At 35.2% G+C, this 16,382-nt stretch overlaps 1 protein-coding gene across 8 annotated transcripts in view; it reads right to left on the bottom strand.

The window, feature by feature from the left end:
• LOC148602910 (stimulated by retinoic acid gene 6 protein-like) overlaps positions 1-7,952 on the bottom strand; it is a 30,250-nt gene extending 22,298 nt beyond the window's left edge. For 2 of the 8 annotated variants that reach the window (XM_088552704.1, XM_088552702.1), the window contains exons 1-6: positions 7,912-7,952; positions 5,168-5,258; positions 3,213-3,257; positions 1,797-1,857; positions 1,359-1,426; positions 412-563 (exon numbers count right to left, since the gene is read on the bottom strand). In XM_088552704.1, coding sequence (XP_088408830.1) covers positions 412-563; positions 1,359-1,426; positions 1,797-1,857; positions 3,213-3,220 — 289 coding nt within the window. In that variant the 5' untranslated portion in view covers positions 3,221-3,257; positions 5,168-5,258; positions 7,912-7,952. Of the gene's footprint in view, positions 1-411; positions 564-1,358; positions 1,427-1,792; positions 1,858-1,922; positions 3,185-3,212; positions 3,258-5,167; positions 5,259-7,907 lie in introns of those variants that run through there. The other 6 variants (XM_088552706.1, XM_088552709.1, XM_088552707.1 and 3 more) reach the window with 5 other exon arrangements.
• Positions 7,953-16,382: the final 8,430 nt, after the last annotated feature.

Here is a 16,382-nt window from a genome sequence, read left to right as displayed (position 1 = left end):
TTAATATGAATAATCGATATCAAAACGTTACTATTTTTTATATCATAGCAGCAAAAGCAAAAATATATGTGTTTAAAAAAAGTTTGTTTGTAAACATGACAAAGAACGAGAAAACAAATTTAAAATGCGAGTGGAAGGAAAGTTTGATGTCAATTCCACTTCGTATTGATTTTTATTCCATAATTTCGGTTAAAATATGAGATACAGTTTGGGTCAGACAAGTCTGAAATCAGAATTGGTTAATAGCCAGAGTACCAGACGATCAGTGATACAAGTAACAGTCCAAATGAGAAATCTACATACTATAATGTTACTTGAAAATGCGCGGCATAGTACTTCCAATCTTTGAAAAAGCCATTCTGCGCAGAAAATTGATAGTCGCCTGTCTTAAAAAAGAATCAAAATACTTACGTTTGATCCATGGTTTCACATCGGATGAATAATCACTAAATAATTTTTCATCAGTACTATTCAGTAACAAGGAAAATACTGTCAAAGCAACGCTTCCGAATGCAATAGCATACGGTAAAACTAGCCTTTCATCCTTGAGGAAATCAATAGGCCTACAAGCATACATTATTTTCATCTTTTTTTCTAAAATTTCGAATTAAACAATTTAATTAGTTACAACATTTGTTAAAACCAAATCAACAAAACTACAAATAGTTGCGTCATCATAGACACTGTCAACAGAACGACAGTAGAGCACTATATCAAATGAAACATGTGATTAAAAAGACATCAAACAAAGATTATAAGAAAGTTGCGTGTCTAAACACAGTAAACTTTATTCACTTGAGAATTAACCTTTAAAATTGAATCACGATTAATAGTTATTAACGACTTACGATACCAATGTGTTCATCACACCCTTAGGTTGAATTTTAATTTTAAATCCCGCTTATTGTATTTATTCTTTGTCCTAAAAAGTGACTTTCATCTATTCCTGAATATTCATGATAATCTAGGTGGTTTATACAAAATCAAAAGAAGCTTACCCTACCGTTGCACTTAGTTATTTTTGGTAATGTCCAGAGTTTCCTCTACGTTTGTTTCTTTGTACTCGATACTTCTTGTTCTTTGATATGTTTATATATATTTTTTGTATATCTAACCGTTATAATCAGTCATGGTTTCCTTGATGTCTCGACGAATATAATAGAGTTGAAGGGCTTTGTGACAAGGCAAGTTTTTTTTTTTTCATCTGAATTAATCGACATGATTTTATTCAATTCTGATTGAGTGGATTTGGCTTCGAAATTTGTCCTAGCACTGGATTACGAATATACAGAAACAATCATCACTATAAGTTTAGACTAAATAAAAATATTATGTAATTAATTAAAATCAAAACTTACGCCACTATTCTAAATCTTTTCCCGGAGTACAAATACTCAGAAACACTCAAGACTAGAACAGCAATGCACTGAAAATACAACAATGGAAAAGATTAGTTTTTCATACAAACAAACAAAATGGGAAAATTAAGACTTTTAAACTATAGGATTATCTTTCTATTAATCAATGTGTCTTTCATCGCTAAATAATATTCTCCTCCATTACACCATTAAGCCTGAGAATTGTTCGTGAACAAATCGATGATGAATCTCAAGTATTGCAGCTTGATCGTGAATTGAAGATGTTATATGTCAGGAACAACACTCCATAAAAAATCATGGGGTAATGTGATTATTGAGTCATTTGATGGTCAAGAATTTTAATCTTCAATGACAGTGTACGGAGAATGACGGTGATGATTTAGGATATATATATATATATATATTGCCAATACTTGCTGCTATGCCATAACCTCCATAAAAGATGTAAACTATGGAATCATCTGTACTTGTCGAATTCCTAAATAATAAAGAAAATAGCCGTTTTGTATGCACTTCCATATTTTTAGGCGCTTTTTAGCTCACCTGGCCAAATGCCTTGTGAGTTATTCCCATCACTTGGCATCCATTGTCGTCTGTCGTCGTTAACAATTTTTCTAAGCTCTTCTCTCATGACACTACTTGACCGATTGGAACCAAACTTGGTATGAATGTTCTTTAGGTATCTTGCATAGATTTGATGTGGGGATTTTTACACAAGCACAAACAAAGAAAAGATAATAATGTGAAAAAAAGTTCTGTACATGTCATGAAAGCACATGTACATGTAGACTTAGTTTCATCCTGTTCTGAGTGGAACAAATATCTATTACAATATGTATATGTAGGTAACAAAAAAAACAATTTCCTGTTTAAGTTAATATTTCAATTGTTCCAAGCAATATCTGCGTATTAGACTACTGAATCAGGAGTATGCGGAAATCCGAAAGGTCTCTTAATAAATTATGTTTTAGATATCAATCCTTGGTTGAAACATATTCATTATTTTTTTCTAAAATAATGGGGAAACCTGTTGTTGTAAATTATTCTTTGTGCTTATGGGACCTCTGATTTAACGATTAAGACAATGGCATGTACTCGCATATTCACCCCGCAATGGACGAGGGAAGTTTAGTTGTCTGTAAAACCTAGATTTATCCAAACGTTTCGTTCGAAATGCCTGTACCAAGTCATAACCATTAGAGAGCCATACATTCATTTTCCACATTAGTCAACCAAATAAAGAGCAATAACGCAACGTGTAAATTTCACATACAATCTATTTAGCATTATAGTTTTCCCTTTTCTCTTTCATCTATCCCGGACTTGACTTTTTATGAGCAGCTCGGCGAGTGTTTCTAGAAAAGCAGAGGACGCTTACCCTATCGGTGCACCTGGCCCAGGCTCTCCGTTTTTAGTGGTGTCCGATTATTCTCTCAAAATGTACGCATCCGAACAACAAGCTAAGACTGGTTATGTGTTTCCGTAATTGGATCTGGGTATGAAGATTTTCGAGTTTCTTACGTTTATGAATTCCTGCTTGTCTGTTAGTATAAAGATTGCTACTGAATTTACCATGACCAGGAGACGTTATCCACGAGTTTAATTTATGTTAATGATTTATAACCAACGTTTTTTTAACGTTGCGACGATCTTTTTAGCAATGAGAAGAAAAAAATCTATATTCTAAAAGTACAATGGAACGAAATGTTGAGCGGTTTTCACAGTTTTTGTTTGATTTTTCTTTTTGTATATTGTATTGATTATCACAAGTTGTATATAACCTTTGTTTTTGTTACATAAAAAATGCTTTTGATACACTTTATAAATACTTACGTTGACATTGTTGATCAGGTATTACAAATCTTTTCTTCTTCTAGTCTAAAAAAAAGTATTCACCACAGTTTGGTTTAGATTTTGTCAATTTAACTATTACACAATATTAATGCTGCAGACAGGTGTCAAAATGTGCTTAAGTTTCCGTGTTTAATGGGCCTAGGGGGTATAGGCTATATCACATGTTAATGGAAGGATAAATCAATGCAGGTTTTGAATATCGTACTTATCAAAGGAAAAAAAACTGATATTTTACATAAATTAGAGGAGGGGTCAAAGAGCAATCAACCCTAATGCACTTTGATAAGCAAAAGTGAAGACAAGTACAACGTAACATGTAAAGATCACATTATAGAATTTCAAAAAATGTTAAAAAAAAAAGGACTTTTTGCCGACAACGATTAACTATTTAATCACATAACAAAATTGTTCCTAAAATGGTTGCATTTTAGTGCATTTTTCAATGATTAAGAGATAGTTAGTCATAACAATGCCTGAACAATGATGTTTCTGTTGAACTTACATTCTATACGAACTATGTTACAATGGTGTCCTTTTCATACGGTTACTGAAAGTAGAGTCTTTTTGAAAGATAAAAAAAATTAGAAGTTTTTATTGCGTCTGAACTTCTTAGAATTTTACAAGGAATCAGGTTTGTTCTTATTAAATCGTGTTGCATAATCAGTTCAGAGCAGCGGCGGATCCAGAGGGGTAACATGGGGTTGGAACCTCCCTTTTAATTGAAACAAGTGCCATTTTAATGTATAAAAATTGACAAAATATGCTGAATAATATCACAGAACACCCTTCTTTCTGGTGAACCCCGACTGGACCCGATCCTTTTCACAGTGTGGATCCACCACTGCGCGGAGGATATTGCATAACAAGCCTGGCGTACAATGAAACATTATAAGACATAAATATTTTGGCAACAGGCATGGACATATTTGCATATGCTTCCATGAAAAGTTCAAAGTTCAGTTGATGTATTGTCAAATACATTACGGGATTCAGCCTTATAATGAGCCTCCGAGTCGCGTTTTTTGTTTGAGAATCCCTGATTCATGGTTAAATATTTAAAGTTTATTTGAAATCAAAGCATATAAAGACAAATGCAAAAAAAATATGTGAAATTTGTATGTACAAAAATGTATAAAAATAAAGTTTTTCTTCATCTTAACGTAAGGTAGACTCGATACTTTACATGTGTCTCTGTTCATAATAAACAGTCCAAAAATTCACTGAAATGTACCAATTTTGTTCTGCGATTATAGTCAACTATAATCACAGAAAAGAATGATTTAACAAAACTACATTGATTTATCTTTCCATTGACATATCATATAGCAGTATACTCTCCAAGTCCATTAAAGTACGAAAAATCCGTAGCTATCCGCACATTAATATATGAAATAAGCAAGTCTCTTTTATCTAACAAAGTGGCTTTATATCTTATATCTATAATTTGACGAGGAAGTGCGCTGGACATTATTTAAAGGGAATATAAGAGGTTTGCCATAACTAAAATGATCGTATGTTGTTTCCTGTTTTGACCCAATTGGCGCAATTTCCTAAACGACACAGGTGGCTTTATTTCCGTGACGTTTGATTTTAAAAGAAGAAAAGAATACATTTATCAAATTAAAAATCAATACTGTTACACAGACACTTACATTTCCTTTTGTAAGAAAATAAATTAGGTCGAAGTAAACATCAAATATTCCTTTTGGAATATCATCCTCACTTTCATAGACATTAATTGAAAGAAAATTTCCTCAACAAAACAAGGATAAAATCAATGTTGATAAACTCTTATCTGATTTATAACAAATATATGAAAGGTATTGATGAATCGACTGTAAGATACAAAAGTTAATTTCTTTTGGTCGTTAACGTTTGTTTTACAGGAAATTGCAATGTTAATGAATACGACATCATCATCCCTAAATGCTTACGCTTTGTTATATTCATGTCATCATTAGTCTGTGTATATCATTTAACGGAAAGATATGATTTAACAAATTTGCTTCTGCTTGGCAAAGTATTCTGGAATATAAAAATGAACTGCATTTATTTAGTTGGCCTTGTTTTCTCATTTGGTTTCCAATGGCCTATCTGGCATATTTTCCTTCAAGACATAAAATATAAGAGTGGTATTTTCAGTATGTATTTGATGAAAAACTTGAAAATGGTCTTGAACATTTTTTTGCCCGTAGAGCGTTCACTTTTTTATATATGAATTGTCGACATTTTAATTTCGTTATGACACCTTTGTCCTCAGCTTTTCATTTTGAAGCTATTCAAACAATGTTCAAATGTAAATCAGAAAAATCGTCCTCTTAATTTATCTTTTAAAAGTGATGGCAACTTTTATTCACAAATAAAGCTCAAATGTGAAGAAAAACGACGAATATAATAAAAAAAAGAATGAACAAAGAAACTTTAGTAGGAACAATACTTTATAACCATTGCATGAATCACTTTTGGATTGATTGATTGATTGATTGATTGATTGATTGGTTGATTGATTTATTGGGTTTTAATGCCGTTTTGGGGACCAGAGCCATATCACGGCAAAAACATTTATGAAATGAAAATATGAAAAAGAAAATCATAAGTCTCTTCATAAAATAATGAAATTAAAACAAAACACTATTTACATATAAAAAGGTACGTAAAAGGTAAAGCTAAGACATAAAATACACTAAGAAACATTACTTCGATCAAAACATAAAAAAATTTAAAAAATTAAGGAAGGTATCAAACTTAAGATTTTATCGAATAAACCGATGTCCCGTAAGAAATGTTTTTAGATGAAACGGTCTTGAACAAATCAAACATATTGTCGTAGTCAATATAATTTTGTCTGGTGTTTGCAAAATCCACACAATGGCCATGTGTAGATCTAGAATGTTTAATGCGACATCTAGTCGTGACCCCTTGCTCTTTGGGAATGCCCGATTCGGATTGATGAACGTCTAGATCGAGTTTTATGGTAGAATGGAGCTTGTTGTCTTCAACACCGTCCCATCGGTCCTGCCACATCTTCAAAATATATTTCCTTATTCAAGGTTTAAAATCAGTGTATGGTAAACTAACGTCCTTTATTATTTCATTAAATGCCTTCTTGGCAACCCTGTCTACAACTGAATTCCCCTGAATACCAACATTACTGGGTACCCAGAGAAAACCAATGTCTTTATCAAATTCCCTAAGTCGATGAATAAAATATAGAATTTGTAAGATAAGAGTGTTTTTCAGTTTGTGACTCTTAATTGCCAAAAGACAGCTCAAAGAGTCAGAACAAATAATAAACTGTGAAAGATTATACTGAGTTATCAATCTAAGTGCTAACAAGATGTCTCGAGCTTCAGTGTGAATATTGACGCGTTTGATGGCAAACGTTCGGTTGCAGTTCTGTCACCATGGAGAGCAGCACAAGCTACGCTATCGCCATCTTTCTAGCCATCTGTATAAATCGTCGAAACATCCGAATAATAAGCTTTAATTCACAAAAATGTTTGTTGTAAAAATGATGGATTGGTATCGGACTTTTTATATTCACGCAGATCAAATGAAGGAAGGGTGTGGAAGTTCCAATGGAGGGTATTTCGAAGTAGCAACAGACGTCAATGCATTGGTCTCAATACGAATTGCTTCCAGGTGAGTTTTTTTTTTCGAATTCCAAAAGGAGGGATTCTGCTTTCATGTTTTCGATAAATGTCGACATATTGAGGATTAATGACATAGTCATAGGCAGGGCTATCAGGGTGGGCGATAAGTTTACTTACATATTGAAGACGTAATTTTAAACGTCTGCCTCCCAGGGATGGTTCAACAGATCCATAGTCAAGTTTAGACCTAACTAAAGATCTAAAACAATTTAACAAAATTGATGTTTGCTTGTTGGGGTTTAACGTCCGAGCAGCAATATTTCAGCTATATTCAGACGATGAATATGCAAAGGATGATAAAATGAACATGAAATGAAAAAAAAGATGGGACACAAGGATAATAGGGTCGACAAATTTTGATTGCCACTGGAAAAAGGGGGGTGGATAAGGTAGGGCAATTTAGCCTCCTGTGGCGGAGCGCAAAGGTTCCTACTCCTATCGAATACCACAGCAGGGTTCTTTAACGTGCGAGGAACGTGGCATCTTTCCCAACACGGTGCACCACTATGGTTTGCGGTCAGGTTTTCCGTATTATAGCCTGACAACCCCAGAATGTAACACGCCAGGGGTACCCCATTCCACCACCTGGGGCACACATCCCAGTTGCTCTGTGGGCAGAGCGCCTAGCCCCCGGCTAGGTTTCTGAGCACTATTTAGTCGCCTTATACGACAAGCTTAGCGCTGCTGCAGGCCTATTCTTTTAACACCCGGACCTGCACGGGGCTACCAAAATTGAGGTATCAGCTCCACAATCGGTTATGGAAACCATTTTTTTTAATTTCTAGACACCTAGATTTAAATAATTTGATATGGGGAAGAAAAGAAATTTTACTACCAAAAATTTAACCAAGGAAGTTTCCTCAATAAAACAAGGATAAAATCAATGTTGTTATTATATATGGGTAGTACAAAATCGAATCAACGTTTAAAGTATCAGGAGGAATTAATTTCCAAATTCGTATTGTTTCTTTAGCAAGTGAATTCCTAAATGCTAGAAAAAGTTAAAAAGAATTAAACTCACGTACAGACGGCCTTTCACAGTGAGGGTTTACACACACATTCTACGTGTGGAGATAAACTCTTATCTGATTTATCACAAATATATGAAAGGTATTGATAAACCGACTGTAAGGTACAAAAGTTACTTCATTTTGGTCGTTAAAGTTTGTTTTACAGGAAATTGCAATGTAAATGAATACGAAATCATCATCCCTAAATGCTTAAGCGATCGGGCGATAATTTGAAGGATCCGTATGATCCTTTCCTGATTATGGATAGGGACAACCGAAGCCGTTTTTCAAATGGAAGGAACGTTACAAGAAGCCCATACCTCATTCATTAACGCAAGAAGTGTATGTAGAGATTGATCAGAAAGATGTTAAAAAAGTTGATAATGAAATAATCTAGCCCAATAGCCGTAGCATGGGCTTTAACCAGTGACGATTTTAGTTCCTCTATAGAAAATGGAGACTCGTAGGATTCAGAATAATTATCTTAAAGTTCAGTTTTGTATTTTTTTTGAATTTTTATTTATTTATTTATTTATTTGAAAATACGGTTTGTAGTTGTTTGAATGATGCTTTTAGTGATATCTTTTTCGGTGGTTAGAGTGGTATTACCAACTTGAATGTGTTTCACTGAAGAATTCAAATTTGTTTCTTTTACTTTTTCTAATACAATTCCATACTTTATTAAAGGGAGTGTGAGATTTAATATTAGAAACAAATTTTTTCCAGGAGGTTTGTCTGGCTTCCTTTTGCTCGAAATTTGACAAATTTGCTGGTGTAAGAAATTTGTCAAACCGGCGATGGGCCCTTAATAAAATGGGATCTTCCACATTCTTCATCGTTTCTAATCGTAATTTTTTAAGACAATGAGCTTCAAAGGAAGGCCAATTTGCTTTCTCAAGTTTAAAACGAGGTTGGTTTTCTCTGAATGCTCCAAAATAATTGGAAACTGATCACTCCCACACAAGTCGTGATGAACTCGCCATGAAATTTCTGAAAGTACGAGAGGATCACAAATTTTTAAATCAATAGAAAAATACGATCCATTGCCTGAATGAAGGAATGTTGAAGATCCATCATTAAAAATGCACAAATCTTCTTGCTTAAGGAGCTCCTCAACTTTTTTACCTTTATCATTCGTATGATTACTTCCCCATAAAGGAAAATTAGCATTAAAGTCACCCAAAATAATAAATGGTTTAGATAACTGTCTTACTAACCCAACTGGTTTATTTCTGCATAAAATTGAATTTATGGGACAAACGGTTATGGTTGTATCAAGGGATAACCGAATAGCCACTGCTTGTAAATCGGTGGTTAAAGGAACAGAATTATGTATAACTCTGTCTCTAATAAAAATTGTTGATCCACCTGCAGATCGTTCATTTGCCTCAGTAAATTGTATTGTACATTGTACATCCCTTTACCGAATTTTGACCAGTGTCTTATAAATGAGTCTCCTGGAGACATGTTGCAACTGGAAAAATAGACTAAACAAGAGGAGTTCATTCTAACATATTAGCCATTAAACCTCTCCAATTCCATTGAAGTAATTTGGCCATTTTTTATGGATGACGAATGGGGATATTTTCTGTAACTTTGATCCGGAACCACGACTCGATGACCTGCTAGTGCAAGAGCCGCCAGTAAGGTCAATTCGAATAGACTGAGCATGCTGCTCCTTGTATTTTTTTTCATGGCGACAGAATCTGTTTGATCAATCTTTTCAAGGTCGGGACCTATCCAGTTTTCACCTGGACAAAGTCCATGATCTGTTGTTTCTATGTCAGACTCGGAATCCGAGTAGAACACAACAGGCGACACATTCTGTCGCCTAGACCTAATTTTTTTTAAGTCCTCCACATGGAAATTCACTTTTTTGGAGTGGCACATTTTTCTGTTAAGAAGATTTGGAAGACGAAGAAGATGACTGATGGAATGATGGAGAAGATGATTTTGAAGATGTTTCAGAATTTTGAGATGACTGAGTCTGGAAACATTGGTGATATTTTTTAACTCTGGCCTTTTTGATTTCATCTAAACATTTTTGGAAGGTTTTTTATTTTTTCGATACCGCAGTGGGCAGTTTGGCAAGACCATTGATGTTTTCTTTCCAACTCATGATCTCTGCACCTCAACAGTAGAGGACGGAGAAGTACGCTTTGCAACACTAGCATATGATGATTTGCCAGATGTAATTGAACTGTTGGAAAGGGACCACCTCTGGCGACCTTCACTGTATGAAATTTTGTTTTCAGTTTTCATCTTTAAAATATCTTTTTCTTTTTTGTAAAGAGGGCAATCTTTAGATGGTGACATATGAGTTTCATCACAGTTTCTGTTTGATTCGATTCCCTAGTGTCCTTCTTCAGAGCAGCGGAAACAAAAAAGTTTTCTTCTACCTATGTATTACTTCAGTTACTGATTTCTGGGGAAAAAATAGCATGAGAAATGGAATGAATTGCTTTGAAATTGTGCGAAAGATGAGTGGCATATCCCCACAGGAATTACATAGACCATATAACTCTATGTGTAGAATTGAACCTTGTAGCAATATTACCCTGTTCCAAAAGCCTAATAGTAAGAAGTCTATGGCGTAGTTGTTGCAAGTTTTGGCATAACGTATGAATTGTGACATGAAAACTCCATACGCAGATACTGAAGGGATGTTGCCATAGATGAATGGAAAGTTGACAAATCTGAATGAAAAGTCATCACGTTTGTCGTAAAATTTGGTCAATAGCTGTTCGTTACCATTGATCTCTAAGTGTAAGTCAAGATATGAGGCTGACTTCACACACTCGAGATGTATACTCAAGTTCTTTGGGGTGATGTATTAAATCCCCGAAACTAGGATTATTAAAAGATAATACGTCATCTATATAGCACAAACTGAGATTTAAGGATCTAGCTAAACAATAATCTTTCTTTCGGATCAGCTACAAAGTCAGTCTCATAAGCGTGGTGTAAAAGATCAGCAAGTAGAGGAGGCATAATTTTATCCCACTGGAATGCCGACCGTTTGTTGAAAAACGCGTCCACCACATTTGACAAATATGTTGTCGATAAAAAATTCCAGCATTGTGAAAACATCTTCTGTATTAGGAAGATGATTTGGAATATTTTTTACAAAGTATGAGAGATCTCTTCCAAGAACTATATATTTGTATCTAGGTGTACCATCTTTTTTAGGCCACGTGCGGGTCCCGGTGTCAATAAGAAAAGGTCCGCAGCAGAGCTAAGCTTGTTTTAAAAGGACACTAAATAGTGCTCAGAACCATGGCCGGGGGCTAGGGCGCTATGCCCAAAGAGCTACCGGGGTGTGTGCCCCAAGTGGTTGAATGGGGTAACTCTGGCATGTTACGTGCTATTGTCGTCAGGCCATGATGCGGAAAACCTGACTGCAAACCACAGTGGTGCAACGTGTTGGGACAGATGTCACGTTCCTCACAAGTTAAAGAACCCTTATGAGATATTCTCCCGGATAGGAACCAAACGCAACAAGAGACCCGACCCTACCCACCCCTTCCTTTTTCCAGTGGCAATCAACATTTGTCGACCCTATTATTCATGTGTCCCATCCCATGTTCATTTCATCATCATTTCATGTTCATCGCCTTAGATAGCTAAAACATTGCTGGTTGGGCGTAAAAAACTAACAATCAATCAACCGTCTTTGTTGGAGAAACAACGATGTGTAATGTGTAATATATTTAAGACAGAGAGCTTGGGGAATAGAAGTATACAGTGTTAAAATTATAGGTTTTAATGCCATTATATCCTGCAAATAATCCTGAAATTAGGGTTTCTAGAAGATCTTGTTTTGGAAGGACTGGAGACCCTCTTTGACAGCGCTGAGTATATGAAGGTAAAAGTTTTGAAAGAGATTTGGTGGATCATTTTGCAGATCCAGCAATGTAACGTTGTTTGTATGGATTCTTGAAGAGTTTAGTAATTAAGTGAATAGACAGTAAATCACAATCATCATCTCTGGTAGAGAGACCAAAAGAGGATAGCACAGATTTCTGGTTTTCGACTATTTCTTCTTTGGAGGGTGTTGTGGCAGTATATGTCTTATCAGTGTTATTATTTCCTACGTCTACCTCTGATAATAAAAATAAGATGGAATACATATTGCAGACAAAAAATCTTGTTTTGAGCTTTGTCTGCTGGTACGCCTGAAAACTCATAGACCTACTTAAAAATTTTCATTCGTTTCAAAATTATAGACCTCACGGCCTTTACCGTCTCTGACAGCAATGTCTACTTGCCCTCGTTTTATCCATTTTCTTGGGTAGTCCTCCACGGCATCCGTAAGAACTTATAATTATAGTTCCAATTTACGGAGCGTGTTTCACGGTACTTCGGACCTTTACAAAAGACCTTTCGCTGATATTAGTTTTCGTTGATGCTTAAATCTCCCGTACCGACGTGACTTGAAGGACCATATTTGAATAGAGAGTATTTGCAAGAACAGGTGGTTTAGCTTTGAAGGCCTCAATCTCGAGATGCTGCAATAGCCTTTTATAATTGAACATTGTGGGTGCAATAGGTGAAGTATAGCAATATGAGATAATCGGTATTGATTAGTCAATGAAAAACGGAGGAATTTTGTTGATAACATGTTTGTGGTGGAGGATGTCAGCCAAATTAATTGTATCTATACCTTTGTTGACGAACGGTAGTGGAATAAATGATCGTTTTTCTTCAGATTTTCCCTTTATCACAAAATGGTTTAAAGACTGTGGAAACCAATATCCAAAATGATGTCTGTATAATAATGTGGTAGGTTAAGAAACAGGAGTGTCAAGACTTGTTATGTAAATGAAGTGTAATAAAGTGAGACGTATAGAATAGATTTTAGTTTGAATGTGATGAAATCTAAGAGGTTTTTGTATGAAAAGAAGAAGACCATATATGGAGACATAGTGGAGATGGCCATGAATCCTTTTTCGTCCTGGATTTTTGTCAAATAAATTCATCACATATATGTTATTTTTCTATTGGCTTGAAAGGTTTCTTATACTTTTGATGTTGTCATTGCACCTGTAAGGTATTGCAGTACTTAGTCTGCGTATCCAGTATTCCTCTCTTTCTATTCCATGAGATAGCTTTTACTTAGGACGGTGCTGTTCGTTTGGTGGATATTTTTTCCGAGAAAACGAACTTTCATAGTGAGGATTAAATGATCTTGTTGATAAAAATGTTAATAAAATGGTATTAATTCCCGAACGATTCTAATCAATGTACATTGTATTAATTTTGTCGATATGCTTCGTGACTTCTTGTGTGAAATGTTTTGTTCGTACGGGTTCTATTGGAGAAAGAGTCAGTTATTACAATGTTGCATCTTTTGCAATTTTTTTACAATTTGATATGTGGTTTGTCATCGTTGAAGTCAAATACATCATCTCAAGTGATGGTTGATATCTTTGAAATAGTTGCAATTTCTGTACTGGAATAGATGGTCTGCAGACTGAACGTGCGATTGGGTACTTTTTGTTGGAATTGTCGGGGCACTATCCATACAAGATGAGAGCAGATGGGGACACCACAGTCTTATAAGACATCAGTGTGTCCGGTCTGCTGTCAGGTTCGGTTCCGTTTATAGTGGGCGAGTCCGAGTCATTTTTTTTTTATTCATTCCTTTTGTTAAAACCATTAATTATATTACTGTGCTGATTGACACCCTTGGGGACAAAATCCACAAGCGGAGGTATCGACGCAGTGGCGTGAAAAGTTACGCAAGGAAACCAAGATTCTAGCGGAAATCAAAATAATGTAATCCAGGGACAAAGACCGGACATGGAAGACTGGGATAGATTTATGATTTATAAAAGAAAATGATGTCCGAATCTGAATTGGTCACAATATTTCCCAATACTACTAATGAAGTACAGATTACTATATTGGTTGACCACTGATTTTGTTTGCTTTTTGATGTGGATCAGTAGCTTAAGCGATGTGAATGGTGACGTATGGCATATTTATTTCACAATGTTGATACCTGATGTGCTTTATCATGGTAAGTTATATACCTTCTTCAATAGTACAAATGTATTATAAGATATGAGTATGTTCAGTTTTCTCATTTGTTCTTCTGTAAAACAATTTAATCCTGGGTAGTGTTAACAAACATAACAAATCAAAGTGTACATTGCATGACATGTCCTTGCTGGCAATCCTAAAGATGATAAACAGTATCAGTTATCTGGTTACTATCAATGTGCTATGTAAATTGTGTAATATAGTACTTTATAGTAGCTCATTTGCAGACAAGAATAACATCAGCAGTGTATAATGTATTTTGTTAGAAAATGCAACTAGTAGACCTGATGCCCGATTCATTACTTTTTCTTCAGTAAGATTGCAGATGATACTGTTTGCTTAAATTTTATTATCCATTACGGTAGGATAAGTAAATAACGTTATTTCCGGTTATGAGATTAGGTATTATATATAGATACCTTAAGGTGGTAGACCTAGGGTAAAGGACACAACTCATGAAATCAGTGATATGTTTGTGTCATATTCAATTTCATCAAAGCCTTTCAAGCTTTCCTTTAGAAACATAATAGAATCAGTCCTAGTTATTTTGGTGCTTACATGAGATTGATGAAAAATGCTGAATACATTCGTTCCAATGATTTTAAAGTTGTGTCCCCTACCCTAGGTCTACCTCAGTAATTAAACTGTGGTTTTTATTGAATCTAGATTCGTAACATTTGGTCTCGTGACCAGGAAGATCGGAAAGCTAAAGACAAAGAGAACGGGACATTTAAAAGTACTGACAAATTTACTACGGAAAACGAAGGGGACACGAATGAGCTGATTCAGCAGTATAGTTTTAAGGGACTTCTAGATTTAATTCAGAGGAAAGACAGAATCATATCGGAACTCAACGACAATATTATTGATGTGATCAATAAAGAGGAAATAAAGACGGAGATCAAAGATCGAAGATGCATATAATTATTCGCATGACATTGCAATGGTGTTGACAAAATTTAATTCAGGATTCGGAGACAGTTACAGTCGCAAGTAGATCACGACTTGATCCACCATTTACAGAGTTTCAAAATGTACATGATTTGTCACTCGCAGTCTCAAGTAATTCAGTGCCTAATGAATTTCAAAATCCAAATAAGCAACATCTTAGACATAGACAGACCCGGCATAATTCAATACCACAAATGTCTACGGCCGCATTCACAAACACAAGTTTGTACCATGAACGTCTCATACTAAGTTTACCGACGGTGGAGTGGCAACCCTTCTAGGATTCATTTAGTTCCGAGGTACATGACAACTTATCTTTAAAGAAGTACAAATCACTAATACAAATTATGGACAAGCTTTACATGTTCTTAATTTAAAATTCAGCAATAATCGTTAATGCTTATATGCAAAGTCTTATCAATCCTCAAATATTGCAGAGTTTAAGGAACTTTTTGATAGTACGGAAAATTACATTCATTGATTCCTGGATTGGAGAACAAAGATAAAACCCACGAATCGTTCTGGTACCTGTAATTTGACAAGATTGCCTACCCGGAATCGTAAGGGAAAAACTTGGTTTGAGTCAAACGTAGTGACAGTATAATCAAGGGAACCAATGTTATAGCGGTGACTGTTGGATTTTATCCAGATTAAGAGGCACCGTTATGCACGAGATAACGATTAAAGAAACAGGCCAGTGCGTTTATATTAAGAAGAGCGAGTCGAAATTTACTCCCAAAGCAGCATTTATCGTTAGCAAAAAAAAAAAAACGACACCACACATGTATATGTACAAAATACGAGAAACAAAACAAGACTAACGCATTGAGAGATAAACGTGATTTTGAACCAACAAACAGTTAACCAGTTCCTTTCCAGCATGCATTCTTTCACATCATCAATGGGGTCACATGTACATTTTCTCTGCAAATGGACATATATTTGATAACCTAGCGAGACACTATCATTGATAGATATGTCACTTTCCATAAGTTCAATGACGCTCCAGACCTAGGTGTTAATAGACTCTGGGAACTTTTAATTTTAATAGCAGTTTTTACAGATTCCGGAATCATAGCAGTTCTCCAAGGATGGCAGGGATATTTTCATTATAGCCTATAACGCAAACAATACATCCCAAACTGACACAATTGACCGCATAAATTGAAAAAGGTTAATGATTGCTTTTCCTACCTTAGCTATATAGATGACGTATTATCTTTAAACAATCCTAATTTCGGGGTTTTGATACAGGCTAAAAACCACTAATTCCACTTTCCATAGGCTTCTATGCTAATTTCACAATATTCAATGGCTTCTCTGGACTTTACCTTAACTTTAACCTGCAGAGGACTATATATCAGCATGATTCTACATATGTCAGCTCACAATCCTCAGAATGGCATGTGGGGTTAGCAGACTTGCAGTGCAGTACTGGTCACCGGAAGTGAAGGGTCTATAAATAGCATGGGAAATCCCATTGTTTTCAC

This window comes from Perna viridis, chromosome 11, assembly GCF_037379345.1.
Source record: "Perna viridis isolate PV_CMFRI_1.1 ecotype Kerala chromosome 11, ASM3737934v1, whole genome shotgun sequence".
NCBI lineage: Eukaryota > Metazoa > Mollusca > Bivalvia > Mytilida > Mytilidae > Perna > Perna viridis.
The sequence above is the reverse complement of the archived record's forward strand: the minus strand, read 5'-3'. Positions and strand labels throughout refer to the sequence as shown.